Source organism: Nomascus leucogenys, chromosome 1a (genome assembly GCF_006542625.1).
Source record: "Nomascus leucogenys isolate Asia chromosome 1a, Asia_NLE_v1, whole genome shotgun sequence".
Taxonomy (NCBI): domain Eukaryota; kingdom Metazoa; phylum Chordata; class Mammalia; order Primates; family Hylobatidae; genus Nomascus; species Nomascus leucogenys.
The window spans coordinates 57,609,931-57,636,474 of NC_044381.1; the positions used below are offsets into that span (position 1 = coordinate 57,609,931).

General features: G+C 39.5%; 1 protein-coding gene across 3 annotated transcripts in view; it reads right to left on the bottom strand.

Moving 5' to 3' along the window:
- PCSK5 (proprotein convertase subtilisin/kexin type 5) overlaps positions 1 to 26,544 on the bottom strand; it is a 464,720-nt gene that overhangs the window by 191,052 nt on the left and 247,124 nt on the right. For all 3 annotated transcript variants that reach the window (XM_030809749.1, XM_003267429.4, XM_003267428.4), the window contains exons 11-12: positions 8,992 to 9,109; positions 6,985 to 7,173 (exon numbers count right to left, since the gene is read on the bottom strand). In XM_030809749.1, coding sequence (XP_030665609.1) covers positions 6,985 to 7,173; positions 8,992 to 9,109 — 307 coding nt within the window. The remainder of the gene's footprint in view (positions 1 to 6,984; positions 7,174 to 8,991; positions 9,110 to 26,544) is intronic.

Genomic DNA, 26,544 nt, shown 5'->3' on the forward strand with positions numbered 1-26,544 from the left:
ACATGACCATCACATTTTGCTGAAAGAGTTGATGGGGAAAAAAAAACAGGCACCAATGGTTGTTGTATCACCTAACTGGGCTTTACATTGCTAGTTTCATTCTGTCCTTTATAAGTACACATTGTTGTGTGTTTTAACTTGGATTCAATACTTCAGCTACTTCTTATTTTCTACCATTGTACCATTAAAGGAAACTGCATCTCTGCATAAAACAAAAGGTAATATAGCTTGTAGGTTTGCTTTGCATTGCAAAGAACATACTTGCTTAAGACAATCAAGTGTCAAACCATGGACACCTGCTACGGAGATTCCAATTGTGGGATCTTCTTTTATCAACTAAAAAGTTTAATGCCCAATGTGAATGTCCACGCTGTGCCAACAGTGAAGACATCAGACACATGTCAACATTATTAGTGTGGGTAAAATGTCAATAAAGCACAGCCAGGGTGCTGAAAGCCTAAGTACATTGACTCCATGCCTTTATCCACTTCTCCTCTTGCAGTGAAATTCTGTCTTGTCAAAGTTGACGTCATAATCACGTGCTCGATGAAATGATATATGCATGTGATGGCACAAATTATGCATCCATTTATTAAAATGGTACCCCACAGCCCTATCCCTGCGAGTGGTTTCCAAATTACTTTGGATGAAGCCTGGTAGAAAAGATGACCATCAAGTGTAGTATATCCTTTTGAGGAATTAACTCAGGAAATAACTTATATAATTACTGTAAGCTTTATTTCGCTTCCTCTTAGAGTCTAGCCAATGTATCCAGGCTACAGCATTCTTCTATGATGTTATGGCAACTAAATAACAAGACGTTTTATAAATACTGACAGCTATGTGTTATCATATAATTATTTCTAAAATTGTAAATGGATCTTAATTTCAGCATCATCCACTACTATTCAAATGGTATTTATGTTCACTACAGAACTAGACATCAGGCCAATATTCCTGGAAATTTTCTCTTTTCTCTCTTCTATTTTTTATTTTTTTAAAGTGATTCATTACAATTTAAGGTAGAGCTTGAAGAACTCATCTGGCTCCACTGTAGTTGAGTTTTTGGTTTTCTTTAGGTGTTTGGTTTTTGTAAGTTTTAAATAATTTCTTCTGATAGAGCGTATTTAAAACATACTATTTGCTTTTTCTCTCTTTCCTAATCTCAATTACTTCTTTAAGAAAGATTGAGAAGGAGAAAGGAACTGGTTCTAGAGGTCTGTAATACCTAAAATGATAAGAATTTTATTTTTTTGGTAAAAAACCTTCCAATATGCAAACTATTATCAATTCATTCACCAACCCCAAAATGCATTCCTTCTTGTGGGTACATAAGTACTTAATCTTCCTCAAGATTTAATTCGTTTTAGAGTAGATGGCTTTTATTGAAGTATCTGTTTTATATTATAAGCCCCTTTGTAATTTCCTTGCACAGCATCCAGCAGCATATTGCTCCCAAGTCTTTTGATGACACAAAAGTAATAAGAATGTGTAAGAAAAAGCTGGATGATCTTTTAAATCCTTGCTATTTAAAGTGTGGTCTGTGGACAGGCAGCTTCAGTATCACCTGGGAGCTTATTAGAAATGCACATCCTTGGACCTCACCCCAGACTGATAGAATTAGACTTTTTGGGAGAGGGACCCAGCCAACTGCATTTGATAGAGTCATGTATCAGGTGCTTGGAGAAGCACTGTGTAAATAAGAGTTCCCACTTATTAAGTGCTTACTATGCTAGGCACTGTGCTAAGTATGTAACTGTACGTGATCTTAATACGTGTACCAACCAACTCTGTGAGGTATATACATCTATTTTATAAATGAGGAAATTAGGCTTTCTAAATTGAAACACAGATACCAGTGAAGTCAAGAAAAACCCAGCTCTGTCTAACTCCAAAGGCTGTACCTTCTTTTCTGAATGAAGGAAGAAGGTTCATGTGGTTGGGTGTTACTGGAATGTAAAACATTCACTGCAAAAGTGTAATTTTTACTGCAAGCCACAGATGCATTTATATACCATGATGCCTTACAAATGTCAATAGTCTGTCATTGAACTTTGGGTAGGGAAGTGACAGAAATGACTGAAGCATAAACACTACATTTTAAATATATTTAATTACAGGACTCTATAGGTTTTGCAGATTAGAAAGTATACCTTCTCTCCATTTAAGGCCATAATTAGAAGCAGAGATATTCAACTGTAATCAAATTTAGAAAGGGAGGCAAAGTTTCACCTTTCAATCGAGGCCAAAATTTGGAACAGAGGGCCAGCACATCTAAGCTAAATCTAAAACTCAATGAGGGAGATTTAGAAAAAAAAAAAAAAAGACAACTTTTTATAATTCTAACAAATGCAGTTGGAGAAAGAATCTGCCGGGATAAGCTTTTGTTTGAAAAATTTTGACACAGGCAGACTTTGAATGTGTCATAGTACATAGGCTTATATCTAAAGTTGCTCTCACCTAAAAACATTTTCAAAAGACCCAGGCCCACCTGGCTTCTCCCTCCACACTCGACCTCCATGCTCTTTATAGAAGTAAATCACTTGCTGTGAATATTCAATTTGCCTTTTTGTTAGGCAGGGTATACCGGCCAAGGGGAGAACCGAGAGGGTGGGACGGCAGGGGAAGAACAAAGGAAAGTCCATTCTAGGACTTCTCCATTGACCCACGGTGCCCACCCACTGAATGATCCATGGGGCTTGCCAGGGGAGCATGCAGTCCGGGCTAATGGGGCACAGAGCTCAAGCTGGACTGGAGTTCTGAATGCTGCTGAGTGCCTTCCAGCGCTTAGCACCTGCAGATGCTTGGGGAAACTGTTCCTCCTCCAACAGCTGTTCTCCACAGGAGTTCAGGCAAGCGCCCATCAGCCAGGACAGGGAGCCACTGAGGGGCTCCAGACGGCCCACACAGACTACATCAACGTGTTCAGCACTTCGCAGAAAACAGACTTTCAAGGAATTCCTGTGGTGAGGAGATAAACAATTCTGAAGAAATTCCTCACTGAAATGTCTAAGTAAATGAGGACTTCTGGAAAGCCAACCATAAATAGTGACCATAGTTTCAGGTCCCCAGACTAGGATGTATATTTTGTCAACACTGAAAAGGAGAGCACTGTCCTCTGGACTCTCCCCCTCTGCTTCATCCTCATTGTCTGGTCTCTGGTTTTTTCATTGCAAAGGACAGGTGATGCCAAATGAGCCTCCAGATTCTGGTTCCTTCTCCCAGGAGCCAACACGCAGCCTGCTGTGAGTAAGCCATGGAGCAGAGGAGCTGCTTCAAAGGCCTTGGGGAGTTTTCCACGTTGGCTGCCAGGCTAGTTAAGTGTGCAGTGTTGGAAATTCGAATTCAGGATGAAAAGAGTCACCCCTGCCCCCAGAGGGGTAGGACAGATAAAATGAGGAAAAGTCTGCCACAAGAAGCCAACATCTGCATCTCAAACCACCTCTGCTAGGGAAACATTGTTTTAAACTTTTCAGAATTCTTATTTTAAAAAAAAATCTTTGTTCTTTGCTTTACCTGGTCCTCCTGAGAAATCTTGACTTCTCTGAAAAAAAGACAAGGGTCTGGCAGGGGAAATATTTATTGCTCTTACCAATCATCTCTGGCAAATTCCTTCTAAAACCTGACCTCTTCATTTTTTTTCCCCACCATGGAGACGGACTGCCTTGCATACCAACATGAAGGACACCAGGAGCAAAGCAGGCCTTTGCTTCACCTCCTCTCCACCCCTTTCTATGCCCTTGTTCCCAGGTCTCCATTCTGGGAATGTGCTTTGAAACGGGGCCGAGGTGAGAGGGCATGAGGCCTCCTTGCCACTAGGTCAGAGACTGAGATGTTTTGAGGAGAAGTTTCCTCTAATGAAACGAAAGCTTCAGAGTACTCCAGATGGAAAGAGTGCCAAAAGAAACTGTCTTTCTTTAGCTGCCTCGGTAGGAGGGACGCTACCAGTGTCAAGCACAGCGGGAACGGGGGAGCCAGGCCTTGGAAGGTGGCCATTCATGGTTTTGGGACCGCGTGCAGCTGTTTCACATGGAAAGGGTCAGCGGCGCAGAGCAATAATTCTGCAGAGCTTGTAGACAAATGAATTCACAATATCCTTTACATCTCTTGGGGTCTCCAGCCCCCTCCAATCTCTAGGCTCTCCACCCCTCTTCGGTGGCCACTTATTTTCAGGACTGAGATGGAGGATAAATGAGAGCCGCACTTGAAGAAACTGCTCCAGACCAAGAAGACACCTTCTGGGAGCAAACTTTATTCCCAGGTGGTCTTGATGAGGGAGACTGAGGTGCGCTATGAGAGCGCCGGTCACCGCACGTCGGAAATGCCTGTTTCTTTTCTCCGACACAAGTCATGCAGCACTCTTGTGTTCAGCACTTTGCAAAGAGCAAAGCAGATGTCGGCTGTTGAAGAATGCATGCGAGCCTGAAGCCAGCAACACTGCAATCCACCAAATGCCTGTGATGGAATCCATAGCTCCTCTGCTCACAAGTTTCCTCACTGACGTCATTTCAGGGGAAGCCAAAAATAAATTGTGGAATATGCAGGAAGAGCCCAGACAGGCTGAAGAGGTTGAGTTTTTCAAGCAAACAGCAACAGCGGAGGGACTGTTTCTCCACAAGGAAGGGGGCTCGGGGGAACACGATCCACACATGTGAAGCAAACCTTTGCACTTCACAGTGTTTCACTGGGATACATTTTCAAGTTAAACCCAGATGAATAATGGTAAAGAAAAGAAAAAAAAAAGCAAGAAATAAAGGCCTTCCCTAGCTTCAGTAACCACAGCTAGGGAGACCTTCACTGATCACGTAATTGTGTATCTGAAGTTTTGCTTGCTGGAAAGAAACCTCAGGCAGGTACCCAATTACCCTGCAGGTGGCCTGCTGAGGCCTCTTTGTCTGCAGTGGGAGGAGGACATAAGGAAGTGCCCAGGGATCCTACGCTGAGGAATCACTATGTTCCTTGCACCTGCATACACTTATTGTGGCAAAGCTGCACATCACATTTAAAGTACTAAACCCAGGTTCCCCATACACTAGTGGAAGATGTTAGATTTGAATGAACACAGCAAGTCTAAGCACAGAAATAAAACACACATGAAGATTTCAGATTCCGGGCTGGGCGCAGTGGCTCATGCCTGTAATCCCAGCACTTTGGGAGGCCAAGGCAAGAGGATCACTTGAGGTTGGGAGTTCAAGACCAGCCTGGCCAACATGGTGAAACCCCGTCTCTACTAAAAATAAAAAAAATAGCTGGCTGTGGTGGCGTGTGCCTATAATCCCAACTACTGGAGAGGCTCAGGCAGGAGAATCGCTTGAACCCGGGTGGTGGAGGATGCAGTGAGTCGAGATTGTGCCAACACTGCACTCCAGCCTGGGCAACAGAGCAAGACTCCATTTCAAAAAAGAAAAAAAAAAAAAACATTTCAGATTCTGTACTCCTAGTTGCTATAAGCCAGAAAAGTTATTGTTCTCTCCTTTTCTCACTGTCCTATAGTAGATGAAGTTAGGGATTTTTAAAAGCAACTGGCAAGTTCAGTCTCACTGTTGGCTGTACAGACTTTCACGGGCCTCTTGCCTCTCAACACCTCTGGCCTGTTGTTAGTGTTCTAACAAAGATCACCTCTGCCATGGTCACCTGGCGTGTGGACAAGTGGCTATGTCTACATAAAAGGTTGACTTTCATTTGAACTATATGTGCCACTGATAAGAAAGTTTTTGCTCCCATTAAATGTTCTTCTGGGAGAAAAAAAATCAAAGAAGCTTTAGGCTTTGGGCTGTGCTTCGTCATTTAGAACCACCATGAGAACAAGGATCACAAGAAAAGCTGACATCTCCCCTCTTCAGTCCCACTTGCTGACAACTTTCTCCCATGCTCCCAATCACTCAAAAAGCCAAGGGAGCAAAAGAAAATGAGTGATAGAACATTCTGGCCATATTCTCTCAACAGGATCTTGGCCTGTACAAACTACAGTTATTTACCTGCTGGGGAAGTGTTTCGGAGGAAGCAGGGAGGAGAGGCTAACAAGCGAAACTGAATACTGAAGAGTCAGCTGGGTGCGGTGGCTCATGCCTATAATCCCAGCACTTTGGGAGGCTGAGGCGGATGGATCATGAGGTCAAGAGATCGAGACCATCCTGGCCAACATGGTGAAACCCCGTCTCTACTGAAATACAAAAAACTAGCCAAGCACGGTGGGACGCGGCTGTACTCACAGCTACTCAGGAGGCTGAGGCAGGGGAATCGCTTGAACCCGGGAGGCAATGACTGCAGTGAGCCGAGATCGCACCACTGCACTCCAGCCTGGAGACAGAGTGAGACTCCGTCTCAAAAAAAAAAAAAGGACTGTAGAGTCAACCTTAAAAACAGGGGTCAGCAAACCATAATCCTCAGGCCAAATCTGGCCTGCACCTGTCTGTAAGTGAAGTTTGATTGGCACACAGGCATGCCTATTCATTTATATTGTCTAGGTGGCTTCTGTACTCGAATGGCAGAGTTGAGTAGTTGGGATAAAGACTTGGCTTACACAGCTCAACATGTTTACCGTCTGGCTCTGTGCAGAAAAAATCTGTTAACACCTGATTTAAAAAATTAGAATTTCCTTTAAGTTTTGAAAGTAAGTGCTTGGGCAAGAGAATTCGGTTAATCTGTAACGAATGACAGCAGATACTTAATGGTGGGGGAGGGGAACTCAGCGGCCTTACGAATTGGTGCTCTGCAATTCTTTTGTAGGATCAAGAACAAGTGGCCTTCAATTTTTCTACTGCATCCTTTTCTTAGCCAACTATTAAATGCCCCACTTTTCCACATCTACAGATTATAGGCAGCTTCACACTCTCTACTTATGAGCAGTGAGATCCTGACATCTAAGCGCCCCCTCTGCTGGTTCCCAGGGTAGGTGAAAGCAGCAGCTGTTCCCTTCCACCTAAGGAATAGCCCAAGTGTTGCTGTGACTACTACATTGGTGGGCAGAGGCCACTGCTGTACCTGTTGGCCAAAAGCTGAGACCTAGTTCCCGAGGGCGAGGTCAGGTAGATGGCCAGGTCTCCTCTCCTGGGGTGGGTGATGGTGATGCGCACAACGACGTGCTCCAGGTAGTTGACATGGCGGTTGGGGTTATCCGAGCAGCCCGAAGCTTTGTAGATGGAGCGCACTGCACTGTTAGGGCGGATTGTCCTGTAACAGAGAGAGAGGGAGTTTGAGCAAATGACATTGCAGAGGTCAGGTGAGTGAACCTGGAGGCATGGAATAAATATACAATGTAAGACAAGCAGCTGATAGCTGGATACTACACAACAGTGCTATCACCAAAATAACTGGGTCACTGAAAGGATTACCAGTTAGTGGGAAAGATGCACGGGAGAGGTGAAAAAGGAACAAGGTTCTTTCATGTTCATGAAGGTAATAGATCTCAAACTTGAGTATGCATTGATATCAGCTTGTTAAAACACAGATTGCTGGCCCCAGAGTGTATGATTGAGTAGGTCTGGGATGGTTCTCAAGAATTTGCATTTCTAACAAGTTCCCAGGTGATAGTGACGTAGCTGATCTATGGAATACGCTGTGAGAACCACTTACTGTGGTACAGTGGAGGCTCGGGAATTAGCATAATGGGGGTTCACATCCCTTGCTCTGTAACCCACCAGCACATTCTTCCCTCTTGCCTACAGGTTCCCATCTTCCTCTCTAGCTTCCTCCTGTGCCACAGTTCCCCTTGAACACTAGGCTGCGCCACAATGGCATCAGGTTCAACCTCTGGGATAATTCAAGTTTCCCACCTTGGGGACGCTGCACACACTACTCTGCCTGAGTACTTTTGTTGTTGTTGCTGATGTCCCTATGGCTAACTCTTCTTCCCTCAAGGTCAAAGCTTAAATTTCCCCTCCCTGAGACCTTTGTCGAGCCACAGGTGAACACATGTCCCCATCTCTTATTTTTTACGTTTTTAAAATTTTCAACATTCATTTATTATAATTTGTAATTATATACTTATTATATTTTTTGGTGTGATGCCTCCATTAGACTGTAACCTCCACAAGGGTAAGGAGTATTACTTATTCTTCCTTTTTATTCCTAATGTTTTGCTGAGTGCTTGATATTCAGTAAGTACGAGAAAAATAGTTACTTAGTGAATGAGTTTGTGAATGAATAAACAAATAATTCCTTTGATCCCATTTCCTCATTTTTCAAATGAGAATAATACCCAAGTTGTTACACAGCTTCAAGAGGAGAACATACATGAAGTTTCCAGCCCTTGGCATGGCCCATAGTAAGTGCTCAATAGACACTGGTTAACTTTCCACCCTTTTGTTTTTTCTGTCTTATTCTTTGCCACAAGAGTAGAATGAAAATAAACTCAAACAACTTTAGTTGATTTACTTCTGCTTCCTAACAAATTTTCTCAAGAATGACAATGTCTCTAGTTTTCATCATCAACCAAAGTTCAAAAATATTTTTCAGAGAGAAAGGTCTCTGAACAGACAGCCAAGAGCAAAACACTAATAAGCCTACGAAGATAGAATCCCGTTGGCAAACCCTGTCAGCACAGCCTCCAAGTCTGTGCCACTAAAACTGGGGAATAGGTCCTGAAAGCTGTGAGTAAACTGCAGTCTCATTTACCGTACATTTTGTACCACTCTTTGGATAACTACGCGGTATAGAGTTGTTACAGTTTTTAAAAGTACACTGACTTCTGGAGAATACTTGCACCATCAAATAGAAATATTGACAGTAGAAAACTTTCAAGAGCCCAGGGGTAAGCATATCCCCCAATCCCTTTTATAAAGATGCTTTTCTTTGAAGGATTCTTGGGCTATACTAGCATGAATTTAACAGCTCAGAATCCTAGCCGTTCTATTACCATTTCGTAGTCACATTAGAGAGAAACTACAGAAGCTTTTAGCTTCTGTGTGCAACAAGGGGCTGTCTTGAGCAATTGACTGGCTTGCTCTATTTTGGGGCATTGCCATGCTGTTTGCCGGCGGCAAGCATTACTTGATTTGTCGGTCTGTGCTCTCCACACACACGTGCTGCCGGGGAACGGTGGTCCACTTCTCTGCCTCCATCACCATGGCTTCTGCATCCATCAGTCCAAATCCATAAAGATGGCTCACTGTGGAAAGCGAGAGACTGGTCAGCTTCACTAAGCTACATATGTCAAATTATAACGTCACTCAGTAGAGACCCCAGACACCACCCTGTGGGATCCTAGCTATCTTTCCAGCAATGATTTGAGAAATAAATCCAGCAAAACAAATACATAATCATGTCAAGAAAATAAGACATATGTACAGTTTTCATTGACTATCTATCACTACCAGTAATATGCCTATCATTTATGAATTGTTACTCTATGCCAGGCACTAGTCTACAGTTTTACATTTAGTTCTCCCAACAATCTTCAGATGTTAGTGCCATTATTATATCATCATTCGTTAATGAGAAAGATGAAGAACAGAAAAACTTGGCCAAGATTGACTAGCAAGTCACTGGTCGAACCAGATTTTAATGCATGTAGCTTTTCTCCAGGGCCCCACTGTTTAATCACTTGCATTTAAGTGATGACATCACTGCTTTCATAAGATAAAATAATTAATAAGTTTAAGAGAAGTAACAATGTTTATGACTTCTCATAGTGCAAGAACTTCCATACGAGAGATACTAACGTTCTGACATATCTAGTAATTAGGCTGACTACCTTAGAAGACATAAATTATTACCTTTCTTCTAGCATATACAAAATTTATTAAACTTTATCCATGAAATATTTGGAGGCCTCTAGACTTTTATGCCAGCTTCAGGTCTTTGAATCTTTTGGTTCTCAGTTAGCATACCTATTGATCTAAAGCTGAATTTGACATAACTGTCTCAGAAACTTCAATTAGATATAGGAATACTTGACTGATACAGTAATATACACATGTGCAGATCTTTCTAAAAATACTTTAAAATTCCAGTTGGTACTTAAAATCTCCACTCCTTACTGAACTGTCTCTTATAACTTTATATTCAACACTATGTCATATTTCCAGTTTTTGTCTAAAACATTTTTTATTATCATCACATGAATGACATTATGCAAACATTTATATAGCTGCCCATGCTTATGGATTACTTAAATACATCAGCTTGATTGTCGTGATGTGCTCAGATGTAGTTCCATTCCACTTGCAAAACAACCTCATCACCAAACCTTTGCTTTAGGAAGGCCACTCTTAGAGACCCCGGTCAGAGGCTGCTCTTTCTGCCCCGCTGCCTTTGTCCAGGCTGAGAACTTGGCCTGACAACCCCTCTTTCTTTCTCTCTGCAGAGTTCAGCCCTACTCTTATAAGTTCCTGAAGGCCTGGCTAGTCTATCTTTTCCTTCTTGAAGTACTCTCTGACCAATGAAATAGTCAAAAGACATTTACTGAAATTCGACTATCTGTGACCAGTGAACTTTTCTCCTTTCTACTCTGGTAACTAATTAATTTGTCAATCCATCTGCCCTTCTGTCCATCCATCCATCCATTCATCCATCCATCATCCATCCCTCCATCCATCCATCATTTCTTGAATGCCTTTGATGTGCCACACACTGTTATCAGGCACTGCACCTTTTATCTGTGCCATCAATTGCATTGCCAATTAACTCTCTCTGTCAGCATATGTCTTTTTACTCCAGCTGCATTATAAAATGCTTGATGACAGCAACTGGGTCTCATTTCTTTATATGTTCTATGTTAACAGAACTTGATGCACATACAGGACAAACAAATTACAGTATATAAAAACGAACACTGTGCTAGGATGAAAAATACTGCCTTATTTATGCGATTTGCTAATCACATAATTCTTAGCAAACAAGAAAATAATACACAATTTCCTTGTTTGGGGATGTTATGATCTATCTCATCTACATTATTAAGTTCACTGAGCTCCATGTGAGAAAATCTGTGTAAAGAAACATATGAATGTAAGGTCTCCTTACTTTAATATCAGGTACTTAGCCAGATAGGACATATTAAATAAAAAAAGTAAACCTACTTTGCCATGGCATGGATATATGTGGGAGTTTTATACAGGTACTTCTGCAATTTTTATTATTTTTTTTTACATTAAAAAGTAAGCATATTCATTGTAAAACATCTTATCCAGAAAACAAACAAAATGAAAATCATCAAAAAACTTATCACAAGTTGATAACTTTTATGAACAATTCTGAATATTTAGTTTTAGTTCCATAGCATCATGAGGGGTAATTAAAAAGGGACAGAGGTACTCACATGATACAGAAGAAATGTCAAATTTGGGCTTAAGGAACTAAACTGTGGCGATCTTTTGTAAAAGTTCATGAGAATCATTATGTTCTTACTCATCATTTAACCACAGCCTATATACCAGGTCATCATGGATAGTTGATGGTATTTTCCCCCTACCCTGGGGAAATTGAAATTTTTACCAAAGATGTTATGTCAGGAGTTCTACCTCCAATCAGTCCTTAAATAACCCCCATGCTAGTGTCAAGTGGTTTAAAACTAGCACAACTCATTATTTTATTTCAGTTTAGGGAAATAAGATGAAAAATTTGATTGGCATGTTGGGGGTGTGGAGAAGGGAGGTGGGGACTTGGAGAGGGCCAGGGCTTTGAGCTGTCACTGCAATACCAGGTACGTGCCCCACCCGAGCGCCCATGCTTGCACTGAGCTGCTCTGGCTCCTGTTTTCACCCTCCCCTCCTCCATAACTGTCCACCTAACAACCATGAGGACATAAATTAACATGAACAATCAGATACGGCAAACACTTCATGCCTGTTAAACAACCACTTGAGTTAAGTAGAAAAGCACCTTGAGACTTTATGAAGGCCATAAATTTGTTTCCTTTTCCAATTCAATTTCTACCCTCCAGAGACAATGTCTGTTCATGAAACACTCAAAGTAGATGCTCGGAAAAGAGGCTGACTAGCTACAGTTAAACTGCAGACTGGTCAACCGAAAAAAACTTCATACTAATATAACATTAATGAACAGGAAAACTGGTTGCTGAGTAGATCAATGAAGGTCACTAAGTCAATAAGGGAAATTGCACAATAAATGTGTTGGGCAGATGAACTCCCTCAAAATCTGGTGTCAACAGGGGAAAGAGCCACTATGCAGTTTGGAAGCACTAACAATTTTTTATATAAAATTTTCATACTCAAAATGACCTATAAAGAGAGAAACACTGACTTTTTTGGTGACCATTTGAGTCAAGTCTGTCTTGCACATCTACTGTTACCCTGAGGGGCTCCCAAGGGTTCAGAATATGATTCTCTCCAGGGGCTGTGAAATGCCTGGCTTGGAGCAGGGCTTTCATAAATATTTGTGAAATGAATGAATGGTACCTAGAAGACAAATGTTATTTAATTCACCAAGTGTCATAAAGTATTTACCAGGGAATTGTAAGGGGAAATTAAGAGGCCTGTTCTTTTTATTACTGGTTTCTGTAAAGTCACCCTTAACATTTGAAATTTATTCAAGGATAGAGCCAATATTCACATTTTACAATGTACAATTATAGCAAATATACCATGCAAACAGTTGGTTACGATACGGCCATTCCATAGCGAAAGTAATCTTATTTATGCACATTTCTCATGCCCAGTTCAGAGCAAAAGCTGAGCACAAATATAATTTTATGATGATCAAGTGGAAGCCACTCTGTGCAAGCACTGTGTAAAATGCAAAATTCCATGAAATCAGAGCACTATTAACGTTGGTGTGAACAGGAATCCTGACCAGTTCAAATAGAATTTTTCATTCCTAAGAGTGGGGGCAGAAACATTCAATTCAGGTTTAACCTTAGTTAAAATTCAAAAATCAAATATTAAAAACATTGAGGGAACAAGTTATGTATATAGAATAATTAAAGATCTTGAAGCAGAGTTACCGGAGTACATTTCAGAAAGTAAATTTATTTTTTAGTGGAGTGAGGTAGGACAAGCTCTGTTTCAATAAAGGAGGTTTGCAAAACTTGCCTACCATTATATCTGTTCCTTTAGAGTTCAGGGCTGTTTACATTTTGATAAGTATAAGATATCAATTGAGGTCTCACAAATAGGCTCATTTATGCACATAAGCTCAGGAAAGCCATTTCATCTTGCACCAGAAGTACAGCTAGTTTTTATTCAAAGGTATCCACAGGATTCCCTGCTTGGAATAGTCAGATGGACAAGAGAACATGGGAAAACAGTTACTACTCTCTGGCAGGTATATTCTTATTTTCTGATGAGACCAGAAGTGCTGAGAGAAGATAATTGTTAGGCACACAAGTAGGTAATTGCATAGTTTGAAAGCAGATTCAGTTAATATATGCAACAGCTTTAGCTAGGAGGCCTAAAAGACTCTATTCTAAAGATAAGCTAGAAAGCTCAGCAGGAAAAAAAATAGAAGTTTCTGGGCATAAGAAGCTGTAACCAGGAAAATTGGGTATATGTTCATCTCTTTTAGTGGATTGTCCTTACTGGAGCCAGCTATTTAACATTTTTTAAAAATTACACTGAATGGATATTGCATGATGACACTAACACGATTATTAGTAAATCACTCTATAAGGAATTGACTGGTTAAAAACAGTTTGAGCTTCCTAAAGTGAAAGAGGACCTTTCTGCTAAAACACAGTGTTATGCAGCATCCCGCAAATGAATAAATAAAATAGGGCAAACAAAATAAGGCAAACAAGCAGCAACAAAAACTGTCTCCAAGGAGCCTAGGAGAAACTTTAAATTTTGCCTATACCTGAAAAAACGCAACTTAGTAACAACTATCCATTACTGAGTATTTAATGTAAAAGCCCAGCAAAAATATCTCCTATTACTTATGACCAGGGAGAGTAAATGTCCAGAGTTGCTCAGGACTGTCTGATGTTAGCATTGAAATGCTTGTGCCCTGGGAATTCCCTCATTCCTGGGCAAACCAGGAGACTGGTCACCATACGTGCAACTGAAATCGGAATGTGACAGTACTATGGAGAGAGGGTACTCTCCCAACTGTTAATATCAATAATCTAGTTCCTAGAGGGCAGTCAGGCATCCTGCACCTATATTTCTATTTGTTCAGATGCACATAACTATCAAAATATGAAACATGGCCAATAAATTAGATTCAATTATTTGATTATTCAAAAGCATCAGTTTCAATATACTTCACCAATATAAGCTAATAATTGATCCAATTATTATATCACTCAGGTTGTAAAGCACCTACTCTGTATTCAACACCATACTCAACAGTGAGATCCAAATGCAACAGAAAATAATTTGTGTTCTCACTCAAGTAGGAGGTGAGACAAGAATAACTTTATAATTTGAGAAACAAAAGCACCAAACTGCATAATTACTGTAAGTATAAAAGGACATCCAAAGAGTAAGAAATCAGTCAAATACAAGGGCTATCAAGCAACCACGTGTATAGTAAGTACTCAATCCATGTGAGTCAAGATCTGCAGTAACATAAGGTAACCTGAGGGGAAAGTGATCCATATTTGGATAGTGCTTTCATGCATGTGTAGGATTTAGTTAGGTGGAGGAGGAAGGTAGCACATCGCAGGGGCCAGGACTGAGCATACTGGTTAGATAATTAAGTCTTTCTGTGGTTCGTTGAGGCACGGAGGAAACCAGCATTCCTGGAGTCGGGTGAATGGTCAGCAGGGGAAGGGGAGAGTGGTAAGTGCGCAGGGAATAGAGGGTGAGACCCGACTGCAGGAGAACTCAAAGACAACCATGATTGCTGGGTGCCATCAATCAAGTTGTTGCTATTCTCATCTACCTGTAAGTAAACCACCAGAATAAAAGGTAGTTACCCAAATTCCCATCTTGAGGAGGGCTGCTTGATCTGTGGGCTGGGTAGAAATTCCAAACCAGAGATCAAAGAGCTGCCTGCAGCTGTTGCAGTCCTAGCACCTTTGGATTCTTTGATCCTCAATGTGCTGAACCACCTGCTCTGAAATAACTGCTCCCACCAGGGACCCTGTGCCTCCCTCACCTACTAATCAAACCAGGCCAAATGTGCAGGACAGGAGGAGAGCATGAAACTGAGAGGACCTGGCATGCTTTCCCAAGTTGCCACGTCCCACATGCATAATGTAAACACTTAAGAACGGTTTTTTTTTTTAAATGTAAAAAGAAAGAGCTAAATATGAAAACAAAATGAAACTTCCTACGGAAGAAAGAAAAAGTGGGAAGTGATACTTTTCAGTCTCATGTCGGCAGTTTCACACCTAAATATCTGATAGTGGAAAGCCAGAACGCTCCCAGAAACACCTACTTCTTCCTCTGTCTTATTCCCTTCCTCCGCTATCTCTTCTTCACGTGCTCTTATATTTCAGTGTGAAAGGAGCATGAGCTTCTTAGAGATTCAGAACTATAGTTGCAATGCTTTCTTCTGCTGCTCAGTGCAAAAATGCAGACTCCTTCGGGGTAGTAAAACATTAGCAGCTGGCACCTGTATTCTGCTGCCTGGTATTTATTTATTATTTATTTAGAGACGGAGTTTCACTCTTGTTGCCCAGGCTGGAGTGCAATGGTGTGATCTCGGCTCACTGCAACCTCTGCCTCCCAGGTTCAAGCAATTCTCTTGCCTCAGCCTCCCCAGTAGCTGGGATTACAGACATGTGCCACCACGCCTGGCTAATTTTGTATTTTTAGTAGAGATGGGGTTTCATCATGTTGGCCAGGCTGGTCTCGAACTCCCGACCTCAGGTGATCCGCCCGTCTCAGCCTCCCAAACTTTTGGGATTACAGGTGTGAGGCACTGCGCCTGGCTGCCTGGTTTGTTTTTATTTTTCCTTTGCTCTTCCTAAAATCTCAGGCTCTCATAACAACTCCAGCCAGATCCAAACATGCCAGCCGTCACCAGCGCTACTGAGAACTTGCACATGGAAAGTTTCCAGATATGGTCTCCTGGGCCTGCACTTCAAAGCTACTCTTGGGGATGGGTTTGGTCAGCAGCTGTACATAGTCAGACAGGCTCTTTAGTACAGACTAAGGAAATGGAGTTCAGGAAAATACTGCTGAGCTCCTCTTCTCCATGCACGATGTACTTCATTATACACATATAGGAATATAATGTTTATATATACACACACAATTTATTATATTCTATATGAACATATAGAAACATATTTATTACTATTTGTTTCATTTGCAGAGTTAAAACAAGAAGGAGATATGTCTGTTTTCTGTCAAGGGTCTCTTTCCATTTTAAGAAAAGAAAAAAGAGTCAAATTATTTTCTTATTTTCTTCTGACCAGTCTTCATTAATTTGTTCCCAGCATGGTTACAATAGGCAAGTAATTTGCTTAAGGTAATTGATCGGTATTTCCTGAACAGGAGTAGGAAAACTACTACACCAGCTTGGGGAGACCCAGCCATGTAACCCACAGCATATCCAGATCCCATTTTTGCTTGTTTTTAGGAATGACTGGACAAAGATAAGAACAAGATAAAAAATGTACTACAAGGGCCTTTGGGTAAAGGCTAGTTGAAGATTAGATTGACCATATATCAGTTCCCCAGCCTAGATCTTCTTGATGTAAAACTTGAGCAAACAATGAATGAAATGGGATTTTGGTTAGCCGGCAGCCAAAATTCCTATTTGTGGATTATTTACATATTACTTTTAGATAATTCTTTATTTAATTTTCCTTTAGTTTTGCTTTGCTTTTCCCTTAAGTTCTCGTAAGATAAGGGAATAGAAAATTTAGCTGACATTTATTTCAAGTGAGTGCCTGTTTACTCAGTGGTCAATAGTAATTACAAAGATTTGGTTATTTCATCCAGCTACACATCCATCAGCTCACCCCACAACGAGCCTTCTTCACCCACTGTTGGAGGTGATGATGGCAAACAAAAATTATTCCTTGTCACTGGGAATGTCACCATTTCACTGGGAAGAAAGCTACCACATATCCTTCTCAGTTTCTGCCACTACGTAGGCTTCTCAGGAGCATTCCCTTTTATTTTCATAAAACTCAAATGATTTTCAAGCTTAATGGATATCAGTAGGGAAATTTCTGTAAAATTTATGAAAAGTAAGCCATTACTGAGAACTGGATGTTCTTTTAGAAGAAATAAGACTTGAGATGGCCCTTAAATCCTTCAGTAAGATTTGGATTCATGGAGAGAAGGTAATGAGACCAGAATATTTGGAATGGTGACATTTTCAAGGAAGCTGTGTGGTCCTGGAATGCATGGCTAGATTTACTCTGGAGGCAATGAGTGCCGACGATCAAGGAAATGACATAATTGAATTGATATTCTGGAAAGATTAATCTGGGATTTGTTATACAGGATATCAGAGGCAGAAGGACTGAGGCAGGGAACCTATTGCAATGGTGCAGGCACGTGAGATCATAAACCAGGTTATGGAAATGGTGAATGAAATGAGAGATCAGGTAAGGAAGAAGCAATGGAGTTTTGCAATTAAAACTGGAGGTGACCAAGGAGTCAAGAACAGGGTGATGGACAGAAGGGTATCCCCTGTCAACAGAGGCCAGCTTTGGGGAGAAGTTGTTTTATGAAAGATGATTAATGGCTTCTGTTTTAGAAGTTCGCAGCTGTAAATGACAGAGGGCCTTGTGCAGATATTCTAGATTGGTAATGGATGAAGTCAATGTTGAAGACGTAGAACTGAAAATCTTTGTTGAAGACATGATACTTGTAACTGAAAAGAAGGCAGATATGTGAAAGAAAAGCAGTGGCATTAAGAGGATGGGAGAGGAAGGGAGAGAGGGAGAGGGAGAGAAACTCCCTCCAGAAACTCCCTCCTTCTCTCTCTCCCTCTCTAAGCAACAGACCTCAGGGAATGGCTAAGGTTAAAGAAAGGGAGAAAAGCATAAGAGCCAAAGAACCAGGGCTATATCTTCGCATCATTAAAAACAAAGATCTAGACTGGGTTGATCTAGATAATGAATCCTAGAGGAAGACAATAGGTCTTCCGATTTGGCAAGCAGGAGATGGGTCAAAGTTGTAAAATAATTTCCCTTCAAAGGTGGAAGTAGAAACAATAAATGTAGAAAGAAGATTGCAAAGAATTACAGAAGGACTGAATCAACTAAGGAAATGGACCCAGCTAATTCAGATTACTTGCTGGGAATTTTTAGTTGTGAAAGGAGGGATGGAACAAAGGCAGTAGAATGGAAAAGGTTTTCTTTTTTTTTTTTTCTCCCCCTTTAAGAGTGATACAAATTTTGAAAACATAGGGTTATGGTCCAATTGACAGAAAAGAGAATAGATGTGGCTGGGAGTAAATGGCTCAGCAACTGACAAGAGATGTTTGGGGAAAACCTTTCACAACTTCCTTATTGAAACAGCAGGAAAAACACAATTTGAGAGACTATTTTTTTCATTTCTTCTAGGGATGGCACTTTATTCTTCTAAGGATGGCACTTCCAGATGCACAGGAGAGAAGGTAATTCATTACATATGGTGGGCGACTTAGGACAGTGGTCCTCAAACTTGCATGTGCATCAGAATCACCCAGGACTTGTTAAAGTGCGCACTTCTCAGTCCCAATGATTCAGGAGTTTTGAGGTAAGGCCCAGAATGTGAATTTCTAACATGCTTTCAGGTGATGCTGGTACAGTGTTGGTCCGGGGACCACACTTTGAGAACACTTAGGTTATTAGGGATAGCATCTCCTGGCAAAGTCTGATTAATTAGGCTAACATCTCCAGCATAGGTCCTGTGACTCTATAGGCATGATTCTCAAATACCCCTTCCCTCATGCCAGGAGCAAAAGAAATGAGAGTTGACTGCACAGTATATGATGTCAGTATCTTTTTATACGGTTATCCCAAATATTTCTGCTTCTCTTACAGAAACATTTTGAGAAGATAAAAGTTCCCTTAATTAACCTAGACTTGCATTATCACTCACACTTCAGGGACAGATTGGTCTAGATACTTCCTTCTTTGAATGCACATTACTTAAGGCGTTAAGTACATACGGCATTGTTAGGAAAGAATCAGGGTTTGACTGAGTTGAGATGAAAAATCATGCTCAGTGTACAAAGGTGAAAATAGAAAATGCACAGACTTGTCTATTTCTGAATCCTACTGCCCCTACGATTGAAGCACATTTAATGCATTGAGCATGCTTCTCAAAATGAGAGGCTGAGGGGAAATTTTACAGGGGAGGCAAAATTCATATCTTACATAGTAGCTAATAAAATCTTCACAATGATCTTATTAGCAAGATAGTATTATTCACATTTTCTAGCTGAAGAAACTAGGTCTCATGAACATGAAAAGAACTTGTGCAAAGTCATGGCAACTCAAGCTCAAGTCTTCAGAATTTCTTTCTACTATATATTTATCCATTGATTACTGTGGTCTACAAGACATACAGTATTTTTTTCCATTAAGGTACTCAAATCAATCATAATCCTCAGAATAATCCTGCAAGGTATAAAGGGGGAAAACATATGAGGAAATCATCTACATAACTTATCTTTTCCAAGTCAACTACACAAAGTACTGCTCTCATCTTCAAAACTTCAGAACTCATTAAAACATCATGTGCAATATATATATATATATGTATATCTATACACATATATATACCAATATCTATACACATATATATACCAATATCTATACACATATATACGTATATCTATATACACATATATATATTTATTTATTTATTTATTTATTTATTTATTTATTTATATGTTGAACTTGGAAGGAAAGTTTAACATCTGGTCCCTAACACTTTCCCATATTCTTGCTGAGAAATGATCTTCTTCAGTCATTTCTATCAGGGATTTTCTGTGAGTGTGAAGATATTAATATGGAAAAGATACTTTATTTTATATTCACGCTTTGGCTATTTTTTTTTTTTTACTAGAGCTAACCAGAAACTTATAGATGGAAGAATGACATTCAGTGTCAAAGAGCAATTTCCCATTTGTTAACATCCAACAGTGATCACAATAGCTTTCTTTTCGGCTCTTTCAGGGGTGACTCTGGAAATTTCAGGGGGAACTGTGTCTTCTGGTATAACACCATAAAATGAAGCCTGTTGAAGCCATTACTGGGACATGTGATAGAAGTTTAATTGCTTTGAAATGCCAAAGGCTAGCAAGATGTGAGCATGTGTAAAGAGACTGAATTGAGATTCTAAGAAAAAAAAAAAAAAAAAAAGAGTCTGGATCTATTTATTTCCCAGAAGATGTATCCAGATGGATTCTGCAAAGCAACTGCCTGGAGTCTCACTTCATAGTGCTAGGTGCAGTGGCCTTGGAAGTCATGCATAGAACCAGGGAAGGATTAATTTTCAGCATTTCTTTTTGAGCCTTTGGATTTGGTTTATATTACAGACATTGGCACCAATATAAAGATCTCTCTAGATAACAAAATAGGATAGGCTAAGCTATCTTTAGTAAAATTAAATTTGGAAAAGATGTAATCATAAGCCCCCTTTCATCTTGTTTATTTGGGCCCTCTTATTGATCCTCAACTAGTTTCCACAGTGCCCACTTACCATGGTCTCGGTGTGGTCACAGCAAGTTAGAGCCCTCTGTCCTTGATGTGGGACTTGAAACTGGTGCTGCAGTCTGTGCTAGGAATATCTGATGCCAGAATCCAAACTGATATGCATGTATTAATTTCAATAAGAGAGTTTCTCCTGTTTACCTCAATCACAGGTTATTCCTTTGACATTTAAAGCTCTATTCCTTGGTAGAAAAAATGAGCTGGTGGGGGGGTATTTTCACAAGACAGGTTGATGATAATCATGGAAGACTTCAAATGAAGCCTTTTCACCCCTGCTCTGGGCTCATGTATCCAACATATGCCAATGTTTACAAGCATTCCACCCCAAATATGAATCTTCTTCTGGAACTCAAATGAAAGAATCATACATTTGAATTCATGAAGCTTCCATCATTTTTGTTGAATGTAAAAAAAAGTACCTGAAAAGAATTATAGATTTGTGCTTAGCACTTATGCTCACTTAAGAGTCTGAGATTTTACTTCAAACTTTGTTTAGAGAGCTGGTGATAAAGATAGTGATGAAATAGCCACAGATATTGCAATTCTTTTTTTTTTTTTTAAGATGGAGTCTTGCTCTGTCGCTCAGACTGGAGTGCAGTGGCACAATCTTGGCTCACTGCAACCTCTGCCTCCCAGGTTCAAGCGATTCTCCTGCCTCAGCTTCCTGAGTAGCTGGGATTACAGGCGCCTGCCACCACGCCCAGCTAATTTTTGTATTTTTAGTAGAGATGGGGTTTCACCATGTTGGCCAGGCTAGTCTGGAACTCCTGACCTCGTGATCCGCCCACTTCGGCCTCCCAAAGTGCTGGGATTAGAGGCATAAGCCACTGCTCCTGGCCAGATATTGCAAAATTTTATTTGACTCTAGTAACACCGAGTTACTTTGCCAACGAAGAAATAGGTTCTGTGGGTATCAAGACTAAAGCAATGGCTGCAGATTAAAATGAACAGAACCATCTCTGGATGCATACTTCTTAAAAGATACCTGTGCCTTTGATAGCTCTGGAAGAAATCACAACAGAATTCCATGCAACGGGGATGCCCATGTGGGACTTCTGTCGATTAGAGAAAGGTACCTCCTTCCTTAAGGTGGACATCATCCCACTGCCGGGCAAATTCCTTGGTGACTGGATCCAAGGCCAGATTTCTGTCCCCACCCACTCAACCCTTTATTTTGGCTCCCTTGTGCAGTTAACAACCTATGCAACCAAGTGTGGCAGCTCTGTCAAACAATCAGATATTTCTCATGTTTTTAGCTATCTTCTCTGATTCTTTCATGATATGTGACTGCAATTCAGTGGTAGTTTTAGGCTTCTAAGATGCACAGAATTGCACTTTGGAACCAAGCTGGATACATATCTTCTACTCTGGCTGTAAATATACTTCTGAAGGTAAAACATGAAAAGAAGCAGATGATTTCCTGACAAAACCGTCCCACACAGTATATTAAGAAAGCATATACATTGTAACCTCTGGTGGATTCAGAAAAACAATACAGCTTCTTAAGACTATTGAAAATTCTAAGTTGGCTTCATGGCCGAGAAAAAGAATATGAATACAATACTTTGGAAGGAGGAAAAGTCATTTATAAACCCTAAGTGCTTCTGTCATTCTGCTTGCATAATAGGTGTACAGCAACTCAAGATGCTAACCACAATTATGTATACTTGCTTTCTTTAAATGTTTGTGGGGTTATATGGCAAATACAAAGACTACAATTGTATGCTAAAAAGAAATTCAAATATCGGAAGTTAGACGGCTTTTTGGAGGTCATGGTGAGCAATAACAACCAACGAAAAGACTTTGGTCAAAGGAGATATGTGAAGGCTTCTCAAAGCACAATTTCTGATCTGACATTTTTCAAGAAGCAATCTTGTCACCACACCCTTTGCCCGGGGTTTATTAAAGAGTCATTTCAAAAAGCACTTCTTTCTCTTCTAAAAAAAAAAAAAAAAAGGGGGGGGGGATGTAGCAAAGATGATTACATATCCCAACTCTACAACTTTCCTAATTTAGAAGAAGGCCAAGAGATGATAAAAAATTTCGCTGAATGTCACAGTCTTAAGGTCACAAATACACAATTGCATACTAAGATAATATAAAATGATCACTGCAAGACAATTTCATTTCAACCAGTCAATTTGTTACATACATGCCATTTTGTAAGACATATCATAGGAACAATGGATTCACACCATCAGTGTAAGAAATAATATTCTTTTTGACATCAGACTAGCAACTTGAATCAACTTGCTTGAAAGTCATTACTATTATCTAGCTCACTTTCTCAATCACTGCAGCGGCTCCAAAATGTTTTTCAAATGAAATGAGAACTCCTAAGTGTAGGATTCAAGTAGCTTTGCTTTTGATTTCTTTTAGATTACTTTCCCCATCACACCATACCTGTCCTTTTTGTACACTGAGCCCTCTCTTTTGCCCCTTCCCCTGACCTGTTGCCTTCACCATAGCTGTCTCCTCCAGTTATAATTTCCAGTCCCCGAGAAACACAAACAAAAGAAGGCATTTGTTTAAACTAAAAGAAACTATGTTATTCCAGATAAGCTTGATTCCCCAACTTTTGGTAACCCTCAAGTCCTCAAACACCTTTCACCCTCTCACTGTACTTATTTATGCTTTATTTAGGTTAGGTATATGACATTAATATAATTCATAATCATTGGCAGATTATGCTTTTTCCAACACTTTTGAGGCCATTTATTGTTCATTGAAATCCAAGTAATCTTATAAAAAAGAGAAAATAAGGAGGTTAATAATTTATCGAGAACCATCGACTAAAATCGCAGACAATATGAAATGAAAACAATAGCCCAAATTAGAGAAAACAGACTACAAAGAAGAGAAAAGAAGTGTCACAAGAGATATGTGACTATAATGTAGTGAGTCTAATATTTGAAAGTGCTAGGGACCAAATTTCATTTCTAAAATACAAATTCCATGTTAATGGATATAGCTCTATATACATCTACATCTATATCTCTATATAAAATATACTGGATTCTTATCTTACAAAAATCTGAACAGAATATTAACTGAATATGTTTTATTAGAATGCATGACATATAGCTCATAAATAATTTTACTTAAGTATATACTATGAATGAAGAGAGGCATTACATTCTTTATAAGATACAATTTTCCTCATTCTTTCCTTTGCTCACTCCACCCCAGCTAGGATGGCCTCCTTGCTTTTCTTTGAACAGGTTTTGTATATGCTCTTCATCTTGCCTGAAATGCTCTATATCTAGTTAGCCACTTGGAATGCTCCCTTATTCTTCAGGGTTTCTGTTCAAATTAAAGAGGACTTTTCTGACTAATATTTTAAAATTATAATTTGTCCACATAAAGATTTTTACGTAACTATTTGGAGCAGTTGTACTCATACTAACTTGGAACCAGAAACAACAAAATGTTCCCTGAAAAAGTGAATGAGTATAGAAACTGTGGTATATTCATAGAGTAGAATACTAGATAGCAATAAAAGAGAATGAATGCCTGATATACTTTTAAAAATTTAAAACGTTACTTTTTTCTAACTTTTATTTTAGGTTTACGAGTACATATGCAGGTTTGTTATATAGGTAAACTCATGTCATGGGGCTTTGTTGTACAGATTATTTCATCCCCCAGGTATTAAGCCCAGTATCCAATAGTTATTTTTCCTGCTCCTCTTTCTCCTCCCACCCTCCACACTCGAGTAGACCCCAGTGTGTGTTGTTCCTTCTTTGTGTTCATGAGTTCTTATCATTTAGCTCCCACTTACAAGTGAGAACATGTAGTATTTGGTTTTCTGTTCCTGAGTTAGTTTGCTAAGGATAATGGCCTCCAGCTCCATCTATGTTCCCTCAAAGATATGATCTCATTCTGTTTTATGGTGGGAATGCCTGACCTACTTAATGACACAGATGAACCTCAAAAATCTTATATGGCTAGAAAGAAGCCGGTTTCAAATAATTTAATTTATATGAAAGCCTACAAAAGACAATCTCATCTATAGGGACAGAAAGTAGATCAGTGGTTGCCAGGGCAGGAGGAGGGTAGAGGATGAAAAAGGAGCAGAGAATAACTCGTTAGGGTGACAGAGGTTTCTATAACTCAATTGTGGTGATGGTCATACGGATGTATACCTGTGTCAAAACTCACTGAACTGTACACACAAAATAATGTGCTTTTCTACTGTATGTAAATTTACCTCAATAAAGCTGATTAAGAATGTATGAAGATTACCAGATATACTGTATAAAGCTGGGATTCACTTCCAGGTTGTTGGACTCTGGAGCCCAACCACTGAACCACTGAGTTCAGAGTTGAGTGAATTTTTTGTTTTAAATAAATACAAAACCTCAAATAAGAAAATGATTGTTGAATTTTAAAACAGGCTGTAAAAAGAATGTAGAGGGGTGTGTGTGTGTGTGTGTGTGTGTGTGTGTGTGTGTGTGTACTTTGCTAAGACTCTCTTGACTTAAATCACTTTTGGGCATCTTATTTTGGAACTGGATTCAAAATCCAATTAAGAGTGGTTCAATTTCATTACTTTATAGTCAAAATACACTTTTGGACTGACATCATCCTCTATAATCACAAGCTTAGAGCTTGACGACATATATCTTTGCCTAAAATATCAGCCATAACCCCAAAATATTAAGAGTTGTTGTTATTAAGAATAGTCAAAGTCATGTGCTGAAAGAAGAGTTTTACAAATGCCTAGGTAAAGTCCAGCCTCATTAGAATTAGAGATTTGAATTTCTTCAGGTGATTACACAAAAGAGACGTCTACTTTCTCTTAAATGTAGATGCTTTTACACATTGCTAAAAATCATATTTTAAACTCACAGATTTACACTGTATATCAATTACTAGAGTTGATGGGCTGTTGATAGGCTACAATCAGTTCAGATTTCTATCATTAGTTCCTAAGTTGAAGCAATTAATTGCAGCTTTAAAGATTTAGTAGGTTGAACTTAAGGTGACATTTAAACATTTAAATTAATTTGCAAAACAGAATTTAAGTATAGTTGCATTATCATTGATACACGATTAATGGTTAAAAAACTTTGATGCCATATTAGTAATAATTTTATTATAAAGTCCTTGATATATTTTCTTTAGCCCACTCCAGGTAACTGAATTAATTTTCAACCCCCCAAAAATTCTAATTCACATCATAGTTCCACGTCTTTATTCTCATTTCAGGGAGTAGAAAGCTTCATGTATGAAGATATACTTTTAAGACTCTTTTTGTTTGGTATTTTCCATTTTCAAAGCACTTTTCATTCAATTCATTCTTCTCATTATGTTTAGTATTAGCTATCCACATTCCTCAAAAACCAAGGTACAAAAACTCTAATTGGCTTCCTCAAAGGCCACAGAAAATATCACTAATAGACATTCTTCTAGAATTTAAAGGCTCTTAAGATTTTGGCAAAATCACAAAACCACTTCAAACATAGTTCTCTTCATTAACTAATTACATCTTGTATAGAGATAACAGGCAAATAGCGCAACCATCATTTTAATTCTATTTTGAGAATGGGTTTTAAGTGTGAAACCGCATGCATTTAAAACTTACAGGGATGAAAGGGCAAAACAAAATGAAACCTCCAAAAGCCTAACAAACCTAATACCACCATTCAGTCAAGGACAGGCACAGAGAAAACATCATTTTTCATTTGTAGAAAATATTTTTGAGCATCACGTATTTGGTAGGCATGAGTTGAACATTCTGATGAGACAAGTGGGCATTTTGGATGAAAGACTCTGGATTAAGCCATGACCAAGCAGAGTTTGCTATCAGGGCTTCTATATTCCCATGGAGATGTTTGGGTAAATCATCTACCAGGCAAAACAATAAGGGTAAAATTCCTGACTTCTGTGTGATTCACATTTTTTGTTTGTTTGTTTGTTTGGTTTTTGTTTTTTTTGTAAATGAGCTAGAAGATAAGCTCATCTATACAATGGTCAATAAATACAAAAATGAAAGGGTTTCAGTCAATAAATATGAAATGGGTTCACAGAGC